This window comes from Castor canadensis, chromosome 2 (assembly GCF_047511655.1).
Source record: "Castor canadensis chromosome 2, mCasCan1.hap1v2, whole genome shotgun sequence".
NCBI classification, from domain to species: Eukaryota; Metazoa; Chordata; class Mammalia; order Rodentia; family Castoridae; genus Castor; species Castor canadensis.
In genome coordinates, this window is record NC_133387.1 from 69,198,361 (window position 1) to 69,222,255 (window position 23,895).

General features: G+C 38.3%; 1 protein-coding gene across 34 annotated transcripts in view; it reads right to left on the reverse strand.

Moving 5' to 3' along the window:
- Positions 1 to 23,895, reverse strand: part of Nrcam (neuronal cell adhesion molecule) — a 264,230-nt gene that overhangs the window by 31,643 nt on the left and 208,692 nt on the right. For 24 of the 34 annotated variants that reach the window (XM_074065001.1, XM_074065004.1, XM_074065016.1 and 21 more), the window contains 11 exons: positions 21,361 to 21,545; positions 19,882 to 20,013; positions 12,712 to 12,855; positions 10,894 to 11,005; positions 9,147 to 9,313; positions 8,913 to 9,060; positions 7,337 to 7,461; positions 6,859 to 6,888; positions 5,290 to 5,391; positions 447 to 644; positions 279 to 349 (listed from right to left, as the gene is read on the reverse strand). In XM_074065001.1, the coding sequence (XP_073921102.1) occupies positions 279 to 349; positions 447 to 644; positions 5,290 to 5,391; positions 6,859 to 6,888; positions 7,337 to 7,461; positions 8,913 to 9,060; positions 9,147 to 9,313; positions 10,894 to 11,005; positions 12,712 to 12,855; positions 19,882 to 20,013; positions 21,361 to 21,545 (1,414 nt within the window). The remainder of the gene's footprint in view (positions 1 to 278; positions 350 to 446; positions 645 to 5,289; positions 5,392 to 6,858; positions 6,889 to 7,336; positions 7,462 to 8,912; positions 9,061 to 9,146; positions 9,314 to 10,893; positions 11,006 to 12,711; positions 12,856 to 19,881; positions 20,014 to 21,360; positions 21,546 to 23,895) is intronic. The other 10 variants (XM_074065010.1, XM_074065023.1, XM_074065014.1 and 7 more) reach the window with 1 other exon arrangement.

The window sequence follows — 23,895 nt, forward strand, 5'->3', positions numbered from 1 at the left end:
TTCTAGATGGAGTTTGTGTTATTAAATTTTCCCATCATACAGACACCCAGCAGATGTTCAACAATTGGCTGAAACACTGAAAGTAGCAGAGATAGGATTTGCACTCATTCATTTCCTCTCCAGAGATTAAGCTTTTTAAACTACTATACAATATTGTCCCTTAAAGAGGTATTTTTGCCCAGAAATGGGTAAAATAGGATTTTAATGCAGATTTATTTTTAAACATTTTCTTTTCATCCTAAAAACCACTGAAGAAAGTTGAAGGCTCCATAGCTCACCTTCCACGTAATCACCAAATTGTCTGGCTCTGATCCTAGTCCTTCCACAGCTGTGGGATTTTTTTCTGGTTCTAGAAATTAAGCAGCCACATATGTGTAAGCTTTGGTCCTTTGCAAAGAGTGGAAAACTTGTCTATTTTATGTTATCTCCCTGAAGTTCCACTTCACCTGCGGCTTTCGTCAGATACTGTTCGGATGCCTCACTGGGCAAGCTCCTCCCAATGCTGTTCACTGCAGTCACTCGGAAGGAGTAGTTCACATAGGGAGACAGCTGCAGCTGGGCTGTGGTCTGCGTTCCAGAAACTTCAGCTTGGTGGTGCCACAGTCCTGCTTCGTGCATTCCATCTTCATATTCAATGATGAATTCTGACCACAGTACACACACACACCACAAACCCAAGACAGTGAATTCAGTCAACCTAGGGGTCAGTTTCTAGCCATAACGGAGCAATCAAAAGTAGCTAAACACAAATTAGTTTACTGTCAAGAAAAATCCTGTTATGATATTTTGATTTTGGAGCTCTCTCATTATGCTCAGTACCGCAGCACGCACAATAATATTTGTCTCAAGCATGTGAAGTTTAGTTTAATTAAAACTATTTAGAACTGTTCGGCATTGGTGGCTCACGTCTGTATTCCTAGTTTGATCAGGAGGATCATGGTTCAAAGCTAGCTTGGGCAAATAATTTGTGAGACCCGATCTCAAAAAAAAGCCCCACTACAAAATAGGATGCTGCTGGAGTGGCTCAAGTGGTAGAGTGCCTGTTTAGCAAGTGTGAGACCCTGAGTTCAAACTCCAGTACTACTAAAAAAAAATACTTCTTCGAACTGACCCATATAAGGAAAAATTTAAATTGTGAAAAGATGATCAATGTTTTAATACTAGAAAGAATGAAAACAAATGCACCAAAAGGCCATTTTTCACTAAGCATATCGGCAGCAAAGGCTTAAACATGTTTTGACTGTGACACAGGAAAAGAATCATTCTCTTTGTGGAAAGCAGAAATTGGTACAACTTTTAGACAGGATAATTTAGAAAATCTAAAGATATTTAGCCCACATAACCTTTGAGCAATTGTACTTGTAGCAATTTATTTTGAATAAATGTGCTTATGGCTCTGGTAGAAGACCCACAAAAAAAAGAATCAACATTGCAGCACTGTTTGCAACTGAAGTGACCTAGTTGCAAGCAAGCTAAATGTCTATCAATAGGACACTGATTAAACCAAGTATAATCTATCCAAACAGCAGAATACTCTGCATCTGTTATAAATAAGCAGGCTTGCTTCATTTGTGCTGAACTAGAATGATTTCTAAGTGCATTTTTAAGTGAAGACCAATCCAGGTATAGAAGAATGTATGCTGGACACTACATTTTTGTAAAAGTAAAAAGATTTGCTACGCCATACACACTGAACGTACGTGCATTAGCTGAGACATAGCCTGGTAACAGCGGTGTGGCCAGGGGAGTTGGCAATCAGGAGTGCGAGGAAGATAAACTTTCCAGTTCATACCTGTGAATCTACTAAAATTTTGTGGTCTGTATATGTTTTACTCTTGTAAAAAAATAGGTATTTAGATATTCTTTGTCTACTATGTGCAGGTATCATGATATGATACAAAGATGAATGAAAAATACAGTCTGTGTTGCAGTGGTCCAAAACTAAATCCCTGGAGCCCTCCTTTCATTCTGCTTTCCTTTGCTGGTGATTTCCGGTCTCATCCCTGGATGACTTTCACATTTATATCTGTATGCCAGATCTCTCCCCTGACTGTAGACTTGGATAGCCAATTGCCTACTCTACAAGTCTACTTGTTGTCTACAATAGCATCAAACTGGATATAATCAAAACTAATTCTGACTTTCTTCCCACATTGGTAGTGACAACTCAGATCAAAACTTTGGCTTTGATGGCTCTTCCCCTTCTTTCACATTCTTAATAGCCCTGGTGGCCATGCCATCAAGTCCAGAGCTGGCCATTTCTCACCTGCATCCCTCTCACTCTAATTCAGCACACCATCACTTCTCCTGAGTGAGTTACTACATAACTTCCTAATTTAGTAATTCCCATACTTGCTCAGTTCATGGTGTAGTTGGAATATTAGTACCTTTTTTTTCATGTGTTAAGTAGATAGGTCCATACAACTTAATGAGTATTTGTGCTATAGCAATTTAAAACCTATTGGGCACTGCACGGCTTCTCAAACCTTATAAACCCACTGGGCACCACCTTCCTCATTTCCTGTTCCACACTGATTTTCACATGGTACTTACTTTGGTGTCATAGAAAATGCTTTGCAGAGATATGACATTATCATAAATGATACAGCAATGTAACATTGAAAATGTAAACTGCCTCAAGCTAATTTCCTGTGGCGTCTGACAGAAGTCACTGTGTTTTTTTACATATCAAAATTTCATATAAAAACTTTAGAATTAACCTAATGCTCCCCTGTGAATTTGCTGAAGTACCATAGGACATTTCAGGGCATAATTTGAGAACTGTGGTTCTACCAGGTCTTTCTGCTTCCCCTCTTGTGTTTCTATAGACCATGTTCAATGAAATAGCCAGTTATTCATTCATCACTCTTCTGCTTCAATCCTTCCAAAGGCTTCCTAACCCTTACAGTGGCTTATAGGCCTCCCCCCTCCAGCCCCACTCCAGCAATTCAACTCCATGCTCAATGTCCAACTCTTCACCTCTGTTGCCTTCTCTCCTACTTGACTTCTCCAATTCCTTTCACTGCAGCCATACTGGCCTCCCAGCAGACATGCCTCTGCCTCAGGGGGATACTTTTATCCTTTGCTCTCACTGGAAAGTTCTTTCCCCAGACAACTGCATAGTGTGCTCACCAACTTCCTCCTCATGTCCTGATAAACATACTCAAGTGTTATCTTCTTAGTGAGACTTGTCATACCCTCCCTATTCACAATTTTACATCTGACACCTTGTCTTCTTCTCCTGATTTGATTTTTGGAAGGCATACACACACAACACAACACACACACAGTTATGGATAGATACCTATATGTTTGTATCCTCTAAAAGGCAAATGCTAAGACAGAATTCCAAGTGAAAGAGATTTGTTCAGGGAAGACAGAAAGGTGAGGAAGCAGGAGTAGACAAAGGAAGACTTCAGAACACAATGTTGGTCTCATGACTGTAATGGAGAGGAAGAGGAGTTGGGAGGGGTGGGCAGAACATCAGACTGCAGGATAGCTCTGAGATAGTCTCAGCTGGGTCAAAAAGGGGCAAGAGTAAAGTCTGCCCGTGAGAGGAGTTCTGTATCAGGTATGGCTGAGCTCTAGGACCTGTGCAGTGCTGCCACTAGTCCTCCCCAGGAGGTGTGTGGCCTCCTGTGAACATTACTGATCCTGAGCAAAGAAGCAGCAGATAGAGGCTGTCAGTTTAAATCCCCTGCAGCAGGTTCTTGTGAAGGTAGATGGAGCAGTGTCTCTGCATGTATGTACATATACATGTATGTATGTATTTGTATAAACAATATACACAATGACATTATACATAATAGAATAATACTAACTTTATTGTATTTGTCTCCTCATCTAAGATATAAGCTCCATAATGGAAAGAAGTTTTGACTTCTTTTTTTTTTTGGCAGTTCTGGGGCTTTGAATTCAAGTCATTGAGTTTGCTAAGCAGAGGCTGTACCACTGGAGCCACAATTCCCCCAGTCCTTTTTGCTTTAAGGTATTTTTCAAATATGGTCTTGGATTTATGCCCAGGCGAGCCTGGACCACGATCACCCTATTTATACTTCCCACATAGCTGGGATGAAAGGTACACACCACCATACCCAGCTTTTATTAATTGAGATGAGCCTTGTGAACATTTTCCTGGGCGGGCCTTGAACCTTGATCCTCCTGCTCTCTAGCTCCCGAAAAGCTAGGATTACAAGTGTGAGCCATCTTGCCCAGCTTAACTATTTTGTTTTAGAACAATTTTTGGCATGTAAATTGGCACCAAATAAATTTCTGTTGTGTGAATGAATGAAAGAGCAGAAATGGCTTGAAACCTAATAGTACCATTTTAACACAGGCAATCAGAGTCTCCAGACATCTTAACCAGCTAACTCTGGCTAACGTGTTAGATTAGCTGGTGCATTCAGCCTGTTCTAGTCAAGGACACTGGAAACAATTGAGAAAGGGGCACCACTGAGTATAAGATAGAGAAGAAGCATTGGTTGTTTTTTTGGGGAATATTCTGCTTTGTCGGAGGTGCAGTCCATCTATAAATCAATGTACCTATCATTTTAAAATCAGAATCATAGTCATCAGAAAGGCAGTCTTCCTGCAGTCTACACTAAAGGAAATAATGTACCTCAGTGTCTGCCTTCGTAAGCATCTCTCCAGTTTTACAATTAAATTTCTAGGCTTATCCATATTCTAACTTATCAAGCTCTCCCAATACGCAGTGTAACCTGGTCTCTCATTTGATTTTATTCCCTCAGCTTATGCCATCACAGGAGGAGTTGATATGGTTGAATGTACCCTGCTATAAAGTTGGAGTGAGGAAAGAGACCTAGATTGGAAGTTAATGGATCTGATGCTTACACCTAGTTCTGTTACCACTGAGGGTCTGAACAGTCTTTTTCCTCAACAAGTCTCAATTCCCTAATGTGCAGACTGGGCCTTTTAGCACCTGTTCCTCCTATACTTTTCTCCTAGAAGAAAGGGGCAAAATGAATGACTAGCAACATGCATTTTACTATTGTGATAGAAAGTTAAGGTGATTCTTATAGATCTTAAACACAAATAACAGTTTGATTAATTAAAATCTTCAGTAATTAATTAGTGTCTTGTACCAGAAGGTATAACCAGAAATAACATCATCTCTGAAGAGAACAATATAAATATTTTGGTTCTATCAGTAATAAAGCAGAGAATGCCAATAAATATCTTGGCGAGGGATTGTAGCTGCAGGTTGTGAAAAATATTGCTTCAAAAATAGCCATGAAATTTATCAGTGATAAAGCAAGTAACACTACATACTTGTAATAGGGCTATTGTTGTCATCGCCTGGTGTCCATGATAGCTGAACACTTTTGTCGAGTTGATTAGTCAATTCTAAATCAAAGGGAGGATTTGGGACATCTGTAGACCAAAGACATATATCATGGTTAACTGCCCATTTTTAAGAGCTTCTCTTTTATTCATGATACTCAGCACAGAGGGGACATCTCAAAGACACAGCACACTTAGCAGTCAATGGGCATGCAGGGAAATGAAATGGGGGCAACTGAGGCAGCAGGAACACATGAGCACACTCAAGCCAGCCCAACAAGGAGTTCTGCTTGCTTGCTTTTCAAATGAAATGAAATTATTTGTGGCCCAAACCAAAGAAACAGACATAGATGGTTCATTGGTACCCTCAGTGTGTGTCATAAACAGGAACAAACACAAACAGTAGTGATCAAAGCTTAATTTCTAATACATGGGAAACAGAATGGCAAAAGCTGAAAAACAAATATAGGAAATTGGAGTGCAGTAGTTAAAGGAGATTAAATTGTTCTTCTGACACATGGTGAATGATAGATTTGGGGACTCCTGGAGAATTTTTATGTTTTTAAGGATCAGTAGCCCTCAGCATGCACTGGTGTGTTTACGCTCAGAAACCTGTTAGGACAAAGGTAACTCAGAAGCAAGACTGTCTCACTGAATGATGCTTCTGAGATTCAGAGACTTTTTTTTGACCTTGCATCTGTAAGTATCTCTGGCTCTTGGAGGACCAGAGATCATATAAATATATGGGCTCTTCTTTCTCTTCAAGTAAATGTCTATAAAGGACAGATTTATATAGAATAATTAATACTATGTAAAATCTATCTGAGATTATGCCACAAAATTAATTTTTGTATTTATGTGCTGAGCAGAGATGAGCATTTTCTTGGCAAAAATATTTCTGGAAATAATTTCTTATTTATTTTCCAAACTCAGAAAAGTTACATGATCTTGATGTGCCTCTCCTTTTCTTCTTTCTTTAGTGGCCTATCCTGTATTAGCACACAGTGAATCAGTTGTCTCTGATATATAAGTCAAATGTTCTAAACATCCACTTTATTTTTTATTTTTTGCCAGATGTTCCCACCTGTAATCCCAGTACCGGGAAGGCTAGTTTGAAGCTACATAGTGAGACCCAAAAAATCCATTCTTCCCTGTATAAATTTCTCGAAAATATAATCCCCAAACAACATTTTTTTCCAAAACAAATTTTAGTAGAATGATGTAAGAAATAGTTTTTTCATTCTGTGAAATATGGATGATGGCTTTTGATAAACCACTAAATTACTTCACAGGGAAACTATCAAAGAAGGACTTTAGTCAAATAGAATAGTTTGATAATAGCATACAAACTGTTTAAAAACAACTATTAATAAACTCAGTGAAGGATTCTAATATTATAATGAAGAGATAATTTATTGCATAAATGAGGGACATGCATAACAACTGACGGAGCCCTTTTACTTAAAGAAATACAACGTGATAGAGAAAAGAGAGTAATATTTTTTTGCAAATGTGAAATTGTCTGACAGAAAATAAAGAAGACTTGTATTAGTTTACCGTAAATGGGAGCTGGAGTTGGAGTAGGAGCTAGAAAGAACATCAATATAAAGGAGTTTAATCAAAATTAGTAAAGGAAAGGTACAAGATAGCGCAAGAAGACAAAGACTGCACATGATTAAAGATGTAAAATTAAGCCTCATGCTTAACTGCGATGCATGTCATTGATAAGTAAGTACAATTTAGGAATACAAAAAACCATTTAATTTTAAGTAAAGTTGATTATTTTCCCCAATTTTGTTATGAAAATGTCACTAAAATACATATCCACTATTTTATACCAGTCTGCTATATAGCATATTTACACTGATATGATCACCTCAAAGACATCTTTCAAAGTAGAAAAAAAGTGGGGATTTACTTACCCATATTGTAGTTATAAAATTATAACAAATAAGTGTTTAACATTAATAATTTTTGTTTTTCTTTTCTATCTATAAAGGGAAGCTGGTTATGATGTATTTGTTGTAGTTCTTACCAACAACACTGAGCACAGCACTGGCAGAAACCTTGTCCAGGGTTGTGTTGGCTACACACGTGTAGGTTCCACCATCATCGTCACTTACATCAGCCACCACCAACAGATCCTTGTCAACAGTGAACCTGTGAATATAATACATCCAGAGCAGCTGAAACGGACATTCAACCACACCCATGACTGATTCACTAGTGTGAAAATTTGTGAACTTGAAAGAGAAATATGATAAATATTTTAGCAAATTAGAGCAAAAATCCTGCATAATATCTATCACTTTGCTCATGATTAAAGTTGGAGGGATATTAAATATAATGATTTTAACGAGGTCCATGAAATCCTAGGAGCTTCCTTGATAACTGCCCCCCCTCCAAGGGACAAAATATCACACAGTATCCCACAAATGTGAACAATTATTGTGTGTCAATAAAAATATGAAAAATTAATAAAAGCCCTCAAGGGCATCCTCAGGTGACATGGGGGCCTTTCCATAGTTACCCACACTATTTAAATGCAAAAAAATTGTAATTTGTTTTATTACTAGATCAGCAATCTCCACTAAGAGTTTTCTAGAGGTTACTCATGGACATGAAAAATTGCTCAGTGGCTCAAAAGTCAATGTACACAGGACTCATATATGATTTTAATGAGGCTGTATAAATCATCAACTGTCTTGCCAGGTAATTGCCAACTTACAGTTCAGCTGACTTAACTCGTTGGTCATTTCTTCATATTTCCCTCTCCTATTTATTGAATCAGATTCCATAAATAAAACTGACTAGCTCAAGCATTGAACTAAGTGGAAACCCTCGGTGCATAGAGGAGAACTGTGGGATTATTGACAACCAATGGGGCACTATTCAGGCATCCTATTGCAGCTCAAGCTAAGAAGGTGAGCTGCAAACCGACCACCAGAATACAGTATTCCTTGTAGCAGGGAACAATGCTTGAAGTGGCTGGATTGCTAAAATCATACATCCAGTTCTGTGCACTTAGTGTGTTTACTATGTCTAATGGAGCGCCTCAGCTGGAAAACATCATGACTTTTCTTCCATTGCCACCTAAAGGACTGCAACATGCACAAGCCCTTTTAAATGTTTTTATTAGTCTTCCCCTTCCACTAGTGTGAAAGGTAAAATCAAAAGAAAACTCACTGTCCAAATAAAAACTCAAGTCCTTTAAGATACTGGCAAGGATTCAGGCACACTCTGATGATTAAAGAGATTGTATTTCTGCTTATTCACAGAATGAGAATAAAAACATCTGGTGAGACTTCACTGTTCAAGGTACAAAACAATGGATGTTGTCCAAAGCCTGAAGGGGTTTTCCCATCCCAAATTACACAGGAGATCAACATACAAAGATAGACCAGCATTCTCAGGGTCTTATTTCAATCACTCAATATCTTTTTTAAGGTCTGGATATTTTACAGTAGGGAGAAAATGCACATCTCCTTATTTTATAGACAGTAAGACCTCAGAAACTAAAACATCATCATTAATTACTACACAATAAACCTTTGGCTCAACAGCAGCTTACAGAGAGAATGAAGACAGGGGAAAAAATTGTCTTGAAATACCTTTCGTCATTGGGCAGCTCACCATTGTCCTTCAGCCATGTGACAGTAGGGATTAAGGTGTAATCATGTCTCACTTTGCATTCAAAGGACACAGTGCTCCCTCTTTGCACAACTGCATATTCAGGCTGCTTAATGATCCTTGTTGGATCTGAAATTCAGTTATTATCCATTAGCAAATCTGGAGAATTCGCTCAGAGTCACATACTCAGAAACAGTCCCTTACCTCTTCCTTACCTTTGATTTCTAAGTGAACTTCATTCTTTGCCATCCCTAATTTATTCCTTGCAACACAAGTGTAAGTTCCTGTACTATCCTTTTGGGCCACAGGAATTTCCAAAGTTCCATTTTCATGTAAAACATAAATGTCTTCATGAAGAGCTCTTCCTTTAGTGCCTTTAAACCTTCATTATAGAAAACATGTCATAAATTGAAGTCAGATATAAAATGCCATGTTTAAGGTCAACCAGGACAGTGATAAAGTGTGGAGTACAAGGACATTTGGAACTAGTTCAAGGACACTGTATTCTTGTATGTCAGAGGAAAATCTAAAGATAAGACATAAAATTGGAGAATTCAACAATAACTGGCATTTGTAAAATTAGGCTGATAATACATAATATTTAAACTATAATTTTATGAGAGACCCATAATTTAATAAACACATTATTACCTATTTTATCCTAAGTATGTGATAAAATAAGCATAAAAAAGACTGCTCTGTTTTTTACCTGCTCCCCCATAGTCTACAGGCTGCAGAATTAAAGAGATTTTTATTTCAAGGCTATAAAAACTATATTTTTGGTAAGACACAGTGGCTCATGTCTGTAATCCTAGCTACTCAGGAGGCAGAAATCAGGAGTATCAAGGTTCGAGGCCAGCCCTGGCAAAAAGTTCATAAGATCTTATCTCAATCAATAAATTCTGGGCATGGTGGTGGATGCCTGTCATCCCAGCCATGCAGGAAGCAAAAATAGGGGTATCATGGTTCAGGCTTTCCCAGGCATTAACATGACACCCAATGAGAAAAATACCTAAAGCAAAAGAGCTCAAGTGGTAAAGCACCTGCCTAAGAAGTGTAAGGTCCCAAGTTCAAATTTTAGCTCTACCAAAAAAAATCTGCATTTTTTTAAAGTGTGAGAAGGCAAATATTCAGGGTAGGGAAAAGAAAAAGCACACATATCAGAGGATGAGGCAAAGTCAAACTGCTATCTAAGTGTTAATCTTGTCATCTTCACTCAAAATCTGAACAGGCATCTGTGTTTCTCTTCTCTGTGGAGAAGATTTTCCCTTTGATCCTAAATCTGCCTTCACATTCATCTCAGTAGCTGAAACCCAGCACAGCATCTAGGACTTCACAGGTGGTCACTAGGTGAGTGACTGTGCCAACTGTCTTTCACGGATTCTCAGCAGTTGCCTGTCCTCATTTTGTCTCCTCTACCTCTTATAAAGCTAGCAAGCCTGCAGCAGGTAGAGGACATGTACAGGTGTGTGAAAGAGGATGGTGTGAAATGGGAAGCAAGAGGACACAAGAGAGCTGGCTGGCCCCAGGTCAGGAAGATCCAGTGAAAAATGCACTAAAGGGAAATGCTGGTAGTAAGTTCTGTGTGGGCTTTCAGAACTTCTCTCCCACGCAACTTGATATTTTATTATCAAGGAATAGGACAAAAAAATGTCTCCCATCCAGTGCCTCCAACCACCATTCACAAAGTCTCAGGTAGTGTTGATGGCATTGTAAAATACAGCCTTAAATTTGAAAAATTTACATACAGCTTTGTGGGTTGATGGAATTCAGTATTAAAGAGATTATACACGTGAAAGCATGTTAATAAATATTTGTAAATGAGTGAATTCAAAATCGATAGTATGTTGGATTGCACACTGCATTTCTTCTATCTGTTCTTTGACTAAAACCCAATAGATTTAGAAATGCAAAGACTTTAGCAAATCTAAGTGTTAAAATGCAAATAAGGCCATTACTTACCACTCAATGGTAGGCAGAGGAGACCCAAAGAAGGCACAGTCTAGCAAAGCAGGCCTATTTGCAATGACTTGGTAGAGTGTGTTTGCAGATGTGAGGATTCGTGGTGGCTCAGCTAAAAATTTTGAAAAGGTATAGTAAATATTAGAAGACATTTTAGGTTTACATTGCATTTTGCTTTAAGGTCATTAAAGTTTATGGTAAAGTGCAGCAAACACATTTCTTCCCTTTTGTTCCCTATCAGACATGACAGTACCGTCACTCAAGGTAGGAATAAAACACAGGTTTCCTCCTTCTACCTTACGCTCAACTCGTTACTCAGGCATTTTTAAATTACGGATTTAATTATCTGTATCTCCTATGATACTGTGGGCCCCTTGCAGCCAAGGAATATGACTTTTTACCATTTTATCCCCAGTATATTTTCTGACACAAAAATAATGGCCAAATATATTTTTGCTGAATGACTGACCCATCATCACCCCAGTGGGTTGGAATGGTGGGGGAAGACAGAAGTTGGCAGAAAAAGAAAGACTGATGATTGTGGTGATTTAAAAGCAGAGGACACTAAAAAGTTTCTGATGGCCAAGGAAATGACAGAGTGAAGAGACAAGGGACAGAATGGGAGAAAATATCTGTATGCCATAAACCTGAGAAGAGATTAGTATCCTAAGTATATGAGGAATTCAGACAACTCAGTGGTACTAGAAAACAAACACTCTGTTTTACAATCTGATTTTAAAAAATGGGCAAAGGACCAAAATACACATTTCTCAAAAGAAGACATACAAATGCCCAATAGATAAACTAAAAAGTGGTCAATATCACAAATCATCAGAGAAATGCAGATTTTAGCCAAAATGACATCTCATTTGATACCAGTTAGAATTGTTGTTATAAAAAGATGAAAGAAAATAAATGTTATCTTTCAGCCCTAAAAGAGGAGATCCTGTCATCTGTGATAATATGGATGAACCTGGAGGATATTTTGTTAAATTAAACAAACAAGACCCAGGAAGACAAATTCTGCACATTTGTACTTACTTGTGAAATCTAAAAATGCTGAATAGAAGTAGAGAGTGAAAAAGGGCCAGAATCAAAACTGCTCTTCAACATCCACCAGTATCTTAACTGCTTAGCTTTTGGTGTGACTAAGGACCTTTGCATCAAGCATGAAGGAAAAATACCAAATATTGATTGACTTCCTGACATTAATGTTGTTTTAAAAAGGAGCATACCAATTTTAAAGTGTTGAAGTATAATTTCCTGGTACCATGGGAACAATTCTCACATAAATTTTAATAAATGTGCTTTTGGTAGTCTTGTCCAATATGAAAAATAATGTTTACAAGCCAACCATTTCAGAATATGCTTGTGTCTGTCATAGTTTTCTGAGTATATTTTTGCAAATTAGTCAATGTACATCTGTGACTTGGATAAAGGCCAACCATTATGGTTAATTTTTTTTAATCACAATCATGAGATTGTTATTGAACTTGTCACTTTCTAAGGATGGAAGAGCAGTAATATTCAGTTGCTAACAGAAGAGAAATACTAATCATCTCAGAATGAAAAAACCTATCTGATTATTTCTATAGTGAAGAATTTGCCATTATAAAAATTGTGTTATAAAAGATTAAGACCAGATTGTAATATCCTTTACAGCAAATTTTAAATTATACCCACCTTTGTATATCCCTTATAGCTCCAAGTACTGTGCACTGCAAATAGTGGATGTTCAATATATTTTTGCTGAATAAGTAGAAATTACCAGCAGTCATTAATTTAATTTGCCATGTCTTTAATAAAGGGAGAGCTTACCGAGCACATTTACAAATGCATTTGCCAGTAAATATCCATATTCATTAGAGGCATTGCACTGATAAACCGCACTTGATCTTTCTTGAACATTTGAAAAAATAATGGTATCACCATCTATTTTCCTGCTAGGGTCATCAGGAGCAACTGTTTGGGTATAAAAATAGAAAGCATATGTAGTTATTTCTGTCTGCTTAAAAGACATATAGTAAATGTGAGGTCTATATTATATACATAGGCTAGAAATGCGGAGTGATTTAGACATATGCGGTAAAAAGAAGACTAGAATCCAGGCAGAAATAATCTTTTTATTGTCCTTTGAATTTAGCCATTACCTATCAGCATTTATATATGCTCAATATTCATTTAATATTAAGTAGGTCAATTCTGTAACCTAATATTACTTTGAGAGATGCAGAAAAGTAAGCTTAAGTGTAGGTGAAAACTGTACAAATTCAGAAAAAAACTCTTGTTCACCAAGAGGCAGGCTAATGCTAAGGCAAGTTAATTATCAAAAAGAGAAAGCAAGGGCTAGTCAAAAAACGCAGAAACACTCTAGCTCATCCAAACCTGTCCCTTTTAAGAACTTCTTCCTGAAAAAAATAGATGAGTAAATAAAGGCATAAATAAATGTAGGCTAGTAATTAAATGTGAAAATATTTACTTTCTTGCTTTGGAAATTCTTGAGGCTGAAGTAAAAACCAGTTGTGCCAAATTTCTCTTAAAGCCAGCCTTTTCAGCTAAATCCCTCAAGTACAAGATCAGGATTGATCCTTACTGAAGGGGAGTAGGACTGGCTGGGTAACAGAATACGAGAGGATTTAGTCCAAGGCATGTCCAACAATTTGGAAGTGCTGTGCTAGGATGAATGAATTCCTTTTGTATGAGTGCTAAACCCTAGGCCATGACCTTCCATTGCTTTAAAAGTACACTGTGTCAGCATGTTGATCAAAATCAAAACTACATATCAGCACCTCTTTCTCTGAAACTGCACTCAGCAACCTGAACCAGTTAAGAGGACTTTACTTCTATCCTAAGCACTATTTCTCTTTCTTTGGTGATAGGAAAAGGATATGAATCTAAAGCATATTTATCACTTCATTGAGATGACATTATCACTTTGAAATAAAAAATATTTGGTTCATCTGTGGTTTGTTAACTCACTTAACAAACTTTAATTTTGTTGAACCAAATTGTGGTATTCGATCATCTTGTTTTATTGCAAATACTCAAAAGTATTATATTCACTCATTCTGTCATAGCTTTCTATGGTTGCCATAACAAGTTATCACAGATTTAATGGCTTAAAACAATACAAATTCACTATCATTCAGTTCCGTAGGTTGGAAGTCTGACACGTGTCTCACTGAGCTAAAAATCAAGGTATCAGTGGGCCGAATTCCTTTCTGCAGGTTCTAGAGGAGAAACCATTTCTTTGCCATTTCTACCTCCTGAATGCTCCCTACATTCCTTAGCCCCTGGTCTCTTCCTCCATCATTAAAGTTATCCATGTTATATCTTTCTGATCATTCTTCCATGGTCACATTCCTCTCTGATCACAGCCAGGAAAGATCCGGCACTTTTGAGGTTTATGTGATTAAACTGAGCCTGAACCAAATAACTCAGGATAATCTGCAGGTCTCAAGGCTCTTAACCTTGATGAGATGTGCAAAATCCCTTTTGCCATGTAAGGTCACATGTTCACAAGTCCCAGGGATTAGGATGTGACTGTTTTGGAGGATTGTTAGTCTGACTCCCACACATTCTATCACATTTACAGCCTAACAGTCTTTAGATATTTCAAACCAGAATATTCTAAAAATGTACCAGCATTGAAGTTTAGAACAACTTTTTAGCTTCCAAAAATTATTAAAACTCCAGCTTATGAGCTACTTCTCATGGTTGATTAAATTCCTGAACAGACATAATAGATGCTTTTATAAAAATGGTTTTTCAACACTCTGTTCACAACCAATAGCTAATTTATGAAATCATTTTAGATATTCCAATTTGCTCAACAGTGATAGGCTGTGCCAAAACACTTCTTGGCTCACATCTATTGTTTCTGACTATAAAAAAATTCAAATTCTCTTAAGGAATACATTCCTCCAGCCAGAAGACAATTAGAAGTCCTAGTTCCTTCAACAAAACAGATTATAGTGGGCACCAGTGGCTCACGCCTCTAATCCTAGCTACTCAGGAGGCAGAGATCAGGAGGATCATGGTTCAAAGCCAGCCAAGGCAAATAGTTTGTAAGACCCTAACTTGAAAAACCCTTCACAAAAATAGGGCTGGTGGAGTGGCTCAAGGTGAAGGCCCTGAGTTCAAGCCCCACTACCAGAAAAAAAAAAAAGACTATAGATTTCATCAATGAAAGAGAGTAAAGGACAGAAATGTTGCACTGGCTGAAGCTAACCATAGCTGTAGCAGGCAGCCATAGACTGAAAATGTGGCATACAGTAGGGCAGCCCATGTTCCCTGTCTTGCATCCCGAGTTTTGTACCACCAGGTCCTTTCTGACTCACAGGGATGTCACTTACTGTCTCCACAAGGCATGCTGGAACACAGAGCAGCACTTCTGGAGACTCTCTGTCAATTATTCTTAGCACCTGTGGACCCAGCTCCTGTGAACTCAGTGTTGGGAATCTTGAGGGAACTCTTGGTGCCAACCATGTGCCCACCCTGACTGCACCTCTGTAGACATGCCAGCCAGTAGAGTACAACATTGTGTATTTTAGACTATAATGAAGCACAGGCAGACGCTCTGGGCCAAATATCTCTGGGTGGGTGGTAGACTGTGGGAGGAGACCGCTTCTCATTCCTTGGATATACGGAACTTTTAACAGTCACACACCTATGTGATGTTTAGTGAGTATAAGTTCTGGTTTTTGTAAGATGAAAAGGGGCTGGAAATCTGTGACACAATGATGTGACTATTCAATACTACTGAAATGTACTAAAAAGTGGTGAAGATAATAAATTTTATGCTTAATTTTTTTACTGCAATAATAGTAAAAGTCATACTACCACAAACATAGAACACAGAGCTTAACTGACAAAGGTAGGACAGTTTCCCAAAGTGTAGCTCAGAGTTGCATTTTTCTTTGGTATCAAGTATTTGGGAAGATATTCTTTACCTGAAAGGCATCTGACCCTTTCTACTTTTTTTACATTAAATGGAGCAGTCATCAAATATTTATTTGTGGTAAGATATTAAGGGATAAAACAAATTTGCACTTTAAGCATGGACAGTGAACAAGCAGCTTTCTCTCCATGGGGTTTGGGCTGCATTTTCCTTAAACACTTATTAAAGAGATGCAAACAAACCCAGGAGCTGCCACAGTGCCGTATGGTGGCTCATTTGGTAGCTGGACACAGAATGAAATCACTAGTGCAGAGATATTTGAAGCCTTTGGACACTATGTGCTGGTTACTAGGTGGGAATAACTTTCCAGCTTGCAAACTCAAATTCTCTACAGGAATAATAATTACTTCTTGGAATGCCAATTTCATTTGTTATAAATGAACACAGGAGAAAGAAATTTAGGAGCACAGAATCACCACATATGGCTTCAATCCCCAAGGACAAGGTCCAGAAAAGGGATGATAATCTTCAGAAAACATTTTCTTCTGACATGGCTGGCTAAAACTATAAATGTTTCCAACAATTAGAGAATGGGAATAATAAAAACGATAAGAATGTTACCTTGCAAGAACAGAATACTGTCAATCTTTAAAAGGTATTTATATATCTATTGCATAATTTTATTTGAAAAAGACTTTATGAAGTAGGCTAATTAGATAGTATTATATGCATTTTGGATAGAGAAATTATAGACAGGAGCACTTAATGCTTTGTTTAAATGAGATTAATGCTCAGATTTTCTGAATTAGTCAACTTTATAAATATGTCTTGGCATATGAATGTTTGGGCATGATGCAGAACCAATCTTTGGGTGAAGAACTGAATTTTCCATTTCCATCTGCTCTAAAAGGGGATGCAATTGAGCCCCTTACCTTTGAGAAAAGGAGAAGAGGATGCCTGGATGGAATCTTGGGGTTATTCTGGACTAGGCCTTTATACCACCTAAGCTGTTTGCCGTGTGTTAAGTGTGTTAATGACTTTTGATCTCTCCCTTCAGAACGGGCAAAACATGCTGTGTGAGAGGAGATCTGCCTTTGCTCATCAACTTTGCTCCTTTTCTTTCTCAGATCTGAGAAGTAAGGGGCCTTTAATATAAGGATGGTTTGATTTTATACATGTTCCACGCAGGAGACTTGAGATCTAACACAATTCACATAGAGGGTAACTGAAGGTCTGCAAATGTTAGACCCTCATGCTGTCTCCTAGGAGAGAGACAGGACTCGTGGTATACATGGCCTTGGCCTTAGGGAGCACCACCAGGATGGCACATAAATTCCTCCAGTGGGAACTTATGAACACTCATCCAAAGGTGACTGAAGTCGTGAAAGGTGATGTCCTGGGGAGAATAGAGAAACACTTTGTCCCTCTCTGCTGGAAACAGGCTGTTTTTCTTTCTGGTCCTGGGTTCTACTTTCACACCCTCTCAGACACTGTAGGTCACACTGCAATCAAGAAGTTCTTCTTTAGCACGAGCTCTTACAGTTGTGTTATTTCTGACTTCTGAAGATTGTTTAAAAAATATTCTGGGTGTTTTAGAGGCAAATTCTATATTTAACACAACCTATTTTTTTGTTTCAAGGACAACTGTAAGTAATCTGATCAGTCTCAGGGCAGGGGTTAAGGGGCCGCCCACAGCTTCAGAAGCCATTGAGATAGAAGCATGTGCTCCTGGAGTTAACCTTCCAGTCTTGTAAAACAGTAGGCTCCATGTCTCAAACACATAGTCACAAATCAACAACAACACATTTTGCTGGAAGAATCCAAGTCTTACCTCTCCCTGCCCTGATTCTGCTTCTCCTCTTATAGTATCTGTGTGTACCTGGCAGCCAGAGCCTGCAGAGGAGGCAGTAAATATCTTTGGGCAATCACCCATGAATCAGGAGTGGGAGGCTGTGCATCTGGCAGTTTGGGTCCCTGCCTGTTATCTCTGCTGTGTGGCATAGGAAATGAACTTCAGGCACCTGGCAGGGATGTTGCATGGCTCTTTGTATGATTATACTACAGAGGCACAGCTGTTCCTGAACTCATCACCCCAACTGCTGGTCTACCCACAGTTTCTGTAGTCTCTGGGGTGGAAGATTTTGCCAGCAAGCCATCTTCTGGGGCCTATGCTGGGCTCCTGTGCAGGTTGATAGTCCCACTGTGTTCATCTAGTGCTGCTGTTCACTGGACCAGATTTTACTTGTGGTCCTAACTTTTCCCTCTGTGCATCTCTCCACCATCCTTCCTCCAGTGCTGGATCCATCTGTGGGATGCACAGCTCGGCAAAGTTCAGATGAGAGACAGATCCATGATGGTCCCCAAATTTCAAAGGCAATCTTGTTTTTAAAGATCTCTAAATTCAAGGGGCAACTACCAAGCAGGGTAGGAAAGGAGGGTCACAAGCCCCTCCTTAAATGTCTACTGATTTTTTCGACAGTTTTCTTCCTCACTTACTTTCTACTTTGAATTAAGGGAGGTCAATATGTGGGAGTATGTTCACTTGAACTTAGCTGTGAGAGACCACTCAGCAGAAGCTGTTCATGGACCAGCTGTTGTGGGCAGGGGTGGGGACAGCTATGCCTTGGCAGTGTCATTGTGTGGGGGAGCTGCGCAGGGCTGCCACCACCCTATCGCCTTTCATTGTGAGGTGTCCACCCAGTAATCCACACACTCCAGCTTGGTTACCTTCAGTGAAGCTGCCTGTCTATGACCTTGGCGTCGGCATATAGCACCTGCTCCCAGCGCCAGAAGGCAGCCTGGAGGATTGGTCCCCTTGCTTTGCTGCCATGCCTTGTGGTGTTCCTCTCCCTGTGTGTCCATCAGAGTGAACACTGAGGCATACAGAGGCTGGACACCCTGGATCTGCATATCTGCTTGCCCTCCTTTTTTTATTTGTGTTTTTTTTATTGTTGTGCTGGGTGTGCTCAGTGAGCACACCAACCTCATTCAAGTTTTGGTTTCCTTCTCTTGCCCTATCCCTCTTCTTCTTGGTACTTTGCTATAATTCCCTTCTAATATCCTCAAGCCTCTAACCAAGGTTTTTTTTTTTCTTTTCTTTTCTTTTTGACACAGAATCTTGCTATGTGGCCAAGGCTGGCACTAAACCCTTCATCCTCCTGTGTCAGCATACTGAGTGCTAGGATTTACAGGCATGCCCACTACACCTTTCATTTATGAGATGTCCATACACCTGGCTTCTCTCACCCAGTTTTATAAAACTGGTCTTTGCTGTGATTTCAAAGATTAAGGGGGACATAAATTAAATAATTAATTATTTAATTATTAATTAAAATTAATTAAATAAATAATTATTAATTATTTATTAAATAATAAATTTAATAAATTAAAGGTCCCTCACTTTGGGGGACCATGGGATAGCATAGTGGCAGCTTGGAGAAGCTGGCTAATGAGCCCAAGCTGGGCATAGGCAGCAGCACAGGGGTGGCAGTTGAAGGTGATGAGCATAGCCAGGAGGTTAAGTTTTGCTTGAGAATGATTTTCATGCTCAGGGAGGGAAAACTGGGAAAAGGGTGAGCATCCTGCAGAGGATCAGGGCCAGAGGACGTGCTGTGTAGATGTTAGACAGGATGTTGGCCTCTGAAGACCTGGGGACATCTGGGCTCTACTATAACTGAAAATTCTTTAAAGTAGGATGGCTGTATTTCTTATGCTTGTCAAAGCCATTGGCTGTAGGCCTAGTGTCCCTGCCGGGCTCCTGTGACTGCTATGATGCTTCCAAAGATCACCTGATGTTTTGAACAAAGAAGATAAGCTGAACTTTTTGGTAGTATTTATTTCCGACCCTGAGATCTTCCCATAGTCTAGGTTAGACACAGGAAATAATTTTAAGTCCCAATCAACACATGTACCATTATTTTAATAGCATAAACTATTCAAAGTCATAATGAACCTAAAGGCAATTTAAAAAACTCAAGGCAATCTGGCGCCTTTCTTAACCCAAACTATTTTATCAGCAGGTGTTCACTGTTGAGATGTAGATATACTTTTAAAATATTCTGCAACTACAGCCAACAAAAAAGACTTACTTTCTGTTGGGACTCCATTTGTTAACCAGCTAATTCTGGGTTTGGGGTTGCCGTTAGCTCTGCAGATTAGGGACCCATCCTCTCCTGGGGACAGCACAAGGTTTTGAGGTGCCATGATCCAGTATGGAGCCGCTTTAGTGAAGGAAGAATAAGAGACCAAAATTATGAATCAAATAAGTATTGCAGCAAAAGAATATATTGAACTATTTTAATAAATATAAGTATTTTATAAAAGACTTCATTTTAGAGTGATTAGTTTTATAAGAATTGCTTCAGAGAATACTTCAGATTTTCAAAAGAATTATTTGGGGAGATATGAATTTAAATTATGAACCCTGCAGAATAAATATAATTACAAAATTAGGAAGCAATTAAAAAAACTTTTCCATTTAGAATAGTGTTCCCATATATCCTTCATTCAGGTTACTGTAATGTGTAACACTTACATAACCAGAGCACAGTCGTCAAAGTAAGAAATTAACATTGGTACAATAATATTGTTGTCTTTTTGTGTGTGTGTGATGGTACTGGGGTTTGAACTCAAGGCCTTATGCCTCCTAGGCAGGTGCTCTGTCACTAATACTTTTAACAAAACTATAGACTATTAGGATTTCCCCAGTTTTTCCACGAATGTCTTATTTCTATCCCAGGATTCTGTCCTGGATACCACATTGCATGGACCTATCAGGTCGTAATCTCCTCTAATCAGGCAGTTTCTTGGTCTTTCCTTGTCATTTATGGCCTTAACCCTTTAAAGAAAATTAGTAAATATTTGGTAGACTGTCTTTCAACTCGGGTTTGTCTGATGTTATCTCGTAATTAGCTTGAGATTTGGGATTTTTGGTGACATACATGTCTAGTTGTACCATAACAGGGAAGACATGAGATCAACATGACTTATTGGTGGTGTTCATTTTCATCACTTGGTTAAGGTGGTGTCACCTAGGGGTCTCCACTGCAGTTACTACTCTCCTACATTCCATACTGTGTCCATTAGCTGTGTGTACTCAGTGTAGCCCACACTCAAGAAGAGGGGAAGTAAGCTCCATCTCCTTGAGGAAGAGGTAGTAAGAAATTAGTAGATACATGTTAAAACTGTCCCAGTGATTAACTTTTGGGGAGTAAACACTTTGAAATTATGCGAACATCCTATTTCTCTTCAAAGTTTCAGGAGCTAATTCTAGCATTCCTCATTGGATTTTGTCTGCAGCATTTATCACTATGGAATTAAAACTAATTTTCTTTTTTTTCATTCCTTCTATATTTACTAACTGGAATTCTTCAGTGAGAAGGCTTGAAGAGCAACTATTTAGCCTGGTTTAGATGCATCCTCAATAGCAGTGGGAAAAGATTCAAGGTACTATGAATGTTGATACAAATTTACACTTCTCATTATTGAAGACATAATCAAAGACATATTAAATTGAAGTTTCAGACCTTTCATGAAGCAAGAGGAATGCATTTGAGGTAATGATATACCTTTCACTGTGACAGAGATGGTGTGATGGATGGCTCCTAATGCATTTTTTGCTATACACTGGTAATTTCCAGAGTCTGCTTCTGAAACATGAATGATCTGCAAGGTTTTCTTAAAGTTCCGGTAAAATGTCCTGTTGATAGGTAGTGTTCCATCTTCTTTTACCCAGTAAATAATTGGGGTAGGTCTGATAGGACAAATAAATAATGATGTTACCAAAAAGAAGTTCACTTGTGAAATTCACCCCAAGGGTGAATTTTCATGCAAGTTTATAACAAATTCTTTTTTTTAATTAAAAAATTTAATTGACACGTTTTGCTGCATGTATAAATAGTGATCATCAGAGTAATTAGCATATTTATCATCTCATACATTTACAATCTCTTTTTAAAAAAAATTACTTTATTGTTGTGCTGGTGGTACATTGTGGCATTTACAAAAGTTCTTACAATGTATCAAATATACCATGCTTGAATTCACCCCCTCCCCCCATTCCTGGGATAGTTTCAACAGGTATCATTTTTATATTTACATACATGTGTACACAGTATTTGCACCATATTCACCCTCCTACGCCCTCTTCCCACCTCCTCCCCAGCTGGTACAGAGCCCTCCCCATCCCCTGCTGGGCATGACCCATTCCACTCTTCTGTTCTTAAAGATCACGGAAATATACATATATTTAAGTAACGTCACTTTTTTTTTAATAAATAATGCTCAAAACCTACACATGAAATGGCTAAGTTCCTATTTTCAAGTAATCAGAATGATACTAATATATGGAACACCATAGACTTGGACTTCAAGGTGCAGTATTGTTAGCATTAGTTGCTTTACAGAAGGGACCTAATTTTTTCTCTAAAGTTCTGACCAGTGAGGAACCCCTGCAGATTTTTACTATGTTAATCAAATGAATTAGCATTAAATTACTGATACTGAGTTATAATTCCCATCAGCTAGAGCTAGAAATGAACAGTGAAAGAGCTCACATACTTATCTGTGCCCATGGACCTTTACACACACTTCCACAAATGGATGAACTTTTCTATCTTATGGTAGGCTGATAATTAAGGAAATCAGCATTTCCTTAATTTCATTTTCAGTGATACCTAAAAATATTATTATGTGAATTGATAAGATTAATATACCATTTCTCACTCAACTGTGTTTCTTCCTAAATCCTACGAAGCCAGACATCAGGCTTGACAGATGAAGAGTCAGGATAATGCTTGGAGTTAGACCTTCTTCAAAGTCTGAGTTCTGTCCTTAAATTTCCCTCTAACCTTGGATCCCTAACCTTTTGGGGCCTCAGTGTCCTTAGTTGCCTTAATGGAGATAAGAATGTTTGACATACCTAATGACTTTAGAAGGTTTTCTTGGTGGCAAAATAAAAATCCACTCAAGGCAAACATTTCCTAAGCACTGAACTATATACCAAGCACTGAGCTGTGTGTTTGGAAGCAATAATGAAGAAAGGATGGCCCAGGCCCTCAGGACATCACATTATTTGTCATTACAAATGCAAAGACATTAATTGATGGCTTCTAGTATTGGCTTTGGTTGGTTAGGATGAATAAAATAACTGAGCATATCTACTTGATGAAACAATTTCTAAAATTAAAATATGCTGTGAATATAAAAAGGTAGAAAATTATGAAATAATTTCTGAAAAACAGAAGTACTATATACATGTGGAATCTGACAACGCACGATGTTTCCTTATTGTTAGACTAATTTGCATTTCCTGAGATCTGAGGTGAAAGGGGAATTAGGACAGAGCATCATCTCATAGTTTGTAAAACCTCAAAAAAACCAAATTATTTTAGAAGGCTACTACTTCACTAAACAATTGTTAAGAATTATGAGTATTTTGATTCTATTAGTCTAATGCTTCCTGATTTTAAGTGATAGAATTCCAATGTTAGTTTCATTCCAAGGTTTTAAGAATTCTTTGAGGAGTTTTGTGAAATGTCCAAGTGCCAAAAATATTTTATATAACACAGGATGAGCATTCTAAAACCCTGAAATCAAAAATGCTCTAAAATCTGAAACTTCTTGAGTGTCATATTGATCCTCAACTGGTAAAGTCTATGAAAATATTACAAAATCCCAAATCCCATCCAAAGCACTTCTGATCCTATGCATTTTGGATAAGGGATAGTTAATCTGTGTATCACTTGTCGGAAGATAAGTGACTAAATTGTGAGGATGGGTGCTTCTGCTCTCAACAGGATGGAAGTTGGAGATTAAACCATTTTCTAACAAAATGATGAAAAATGGAAGTTTAAAAAAATTCTAGTGAGAAAGATGGATTTTTGACAAATGTTTAAAGGGAGTTTTCTGTGTGAGGAACAGTCATGTGCAGTGTAGTTCCCTGACTTGGCCAGCAGAGGCCTCCATGTGCCTCCTGAAGTAAAGTTATTTCTGGATTCAGGAAAGAATAAGAGACCATTGAGAGGCCAGGTCAGGGCCAGCACGGGTCACCAAATGTGAAGGCCACTGTGCTTCTGGGGTTCCATTCAAGGCTGTCAGCAGAT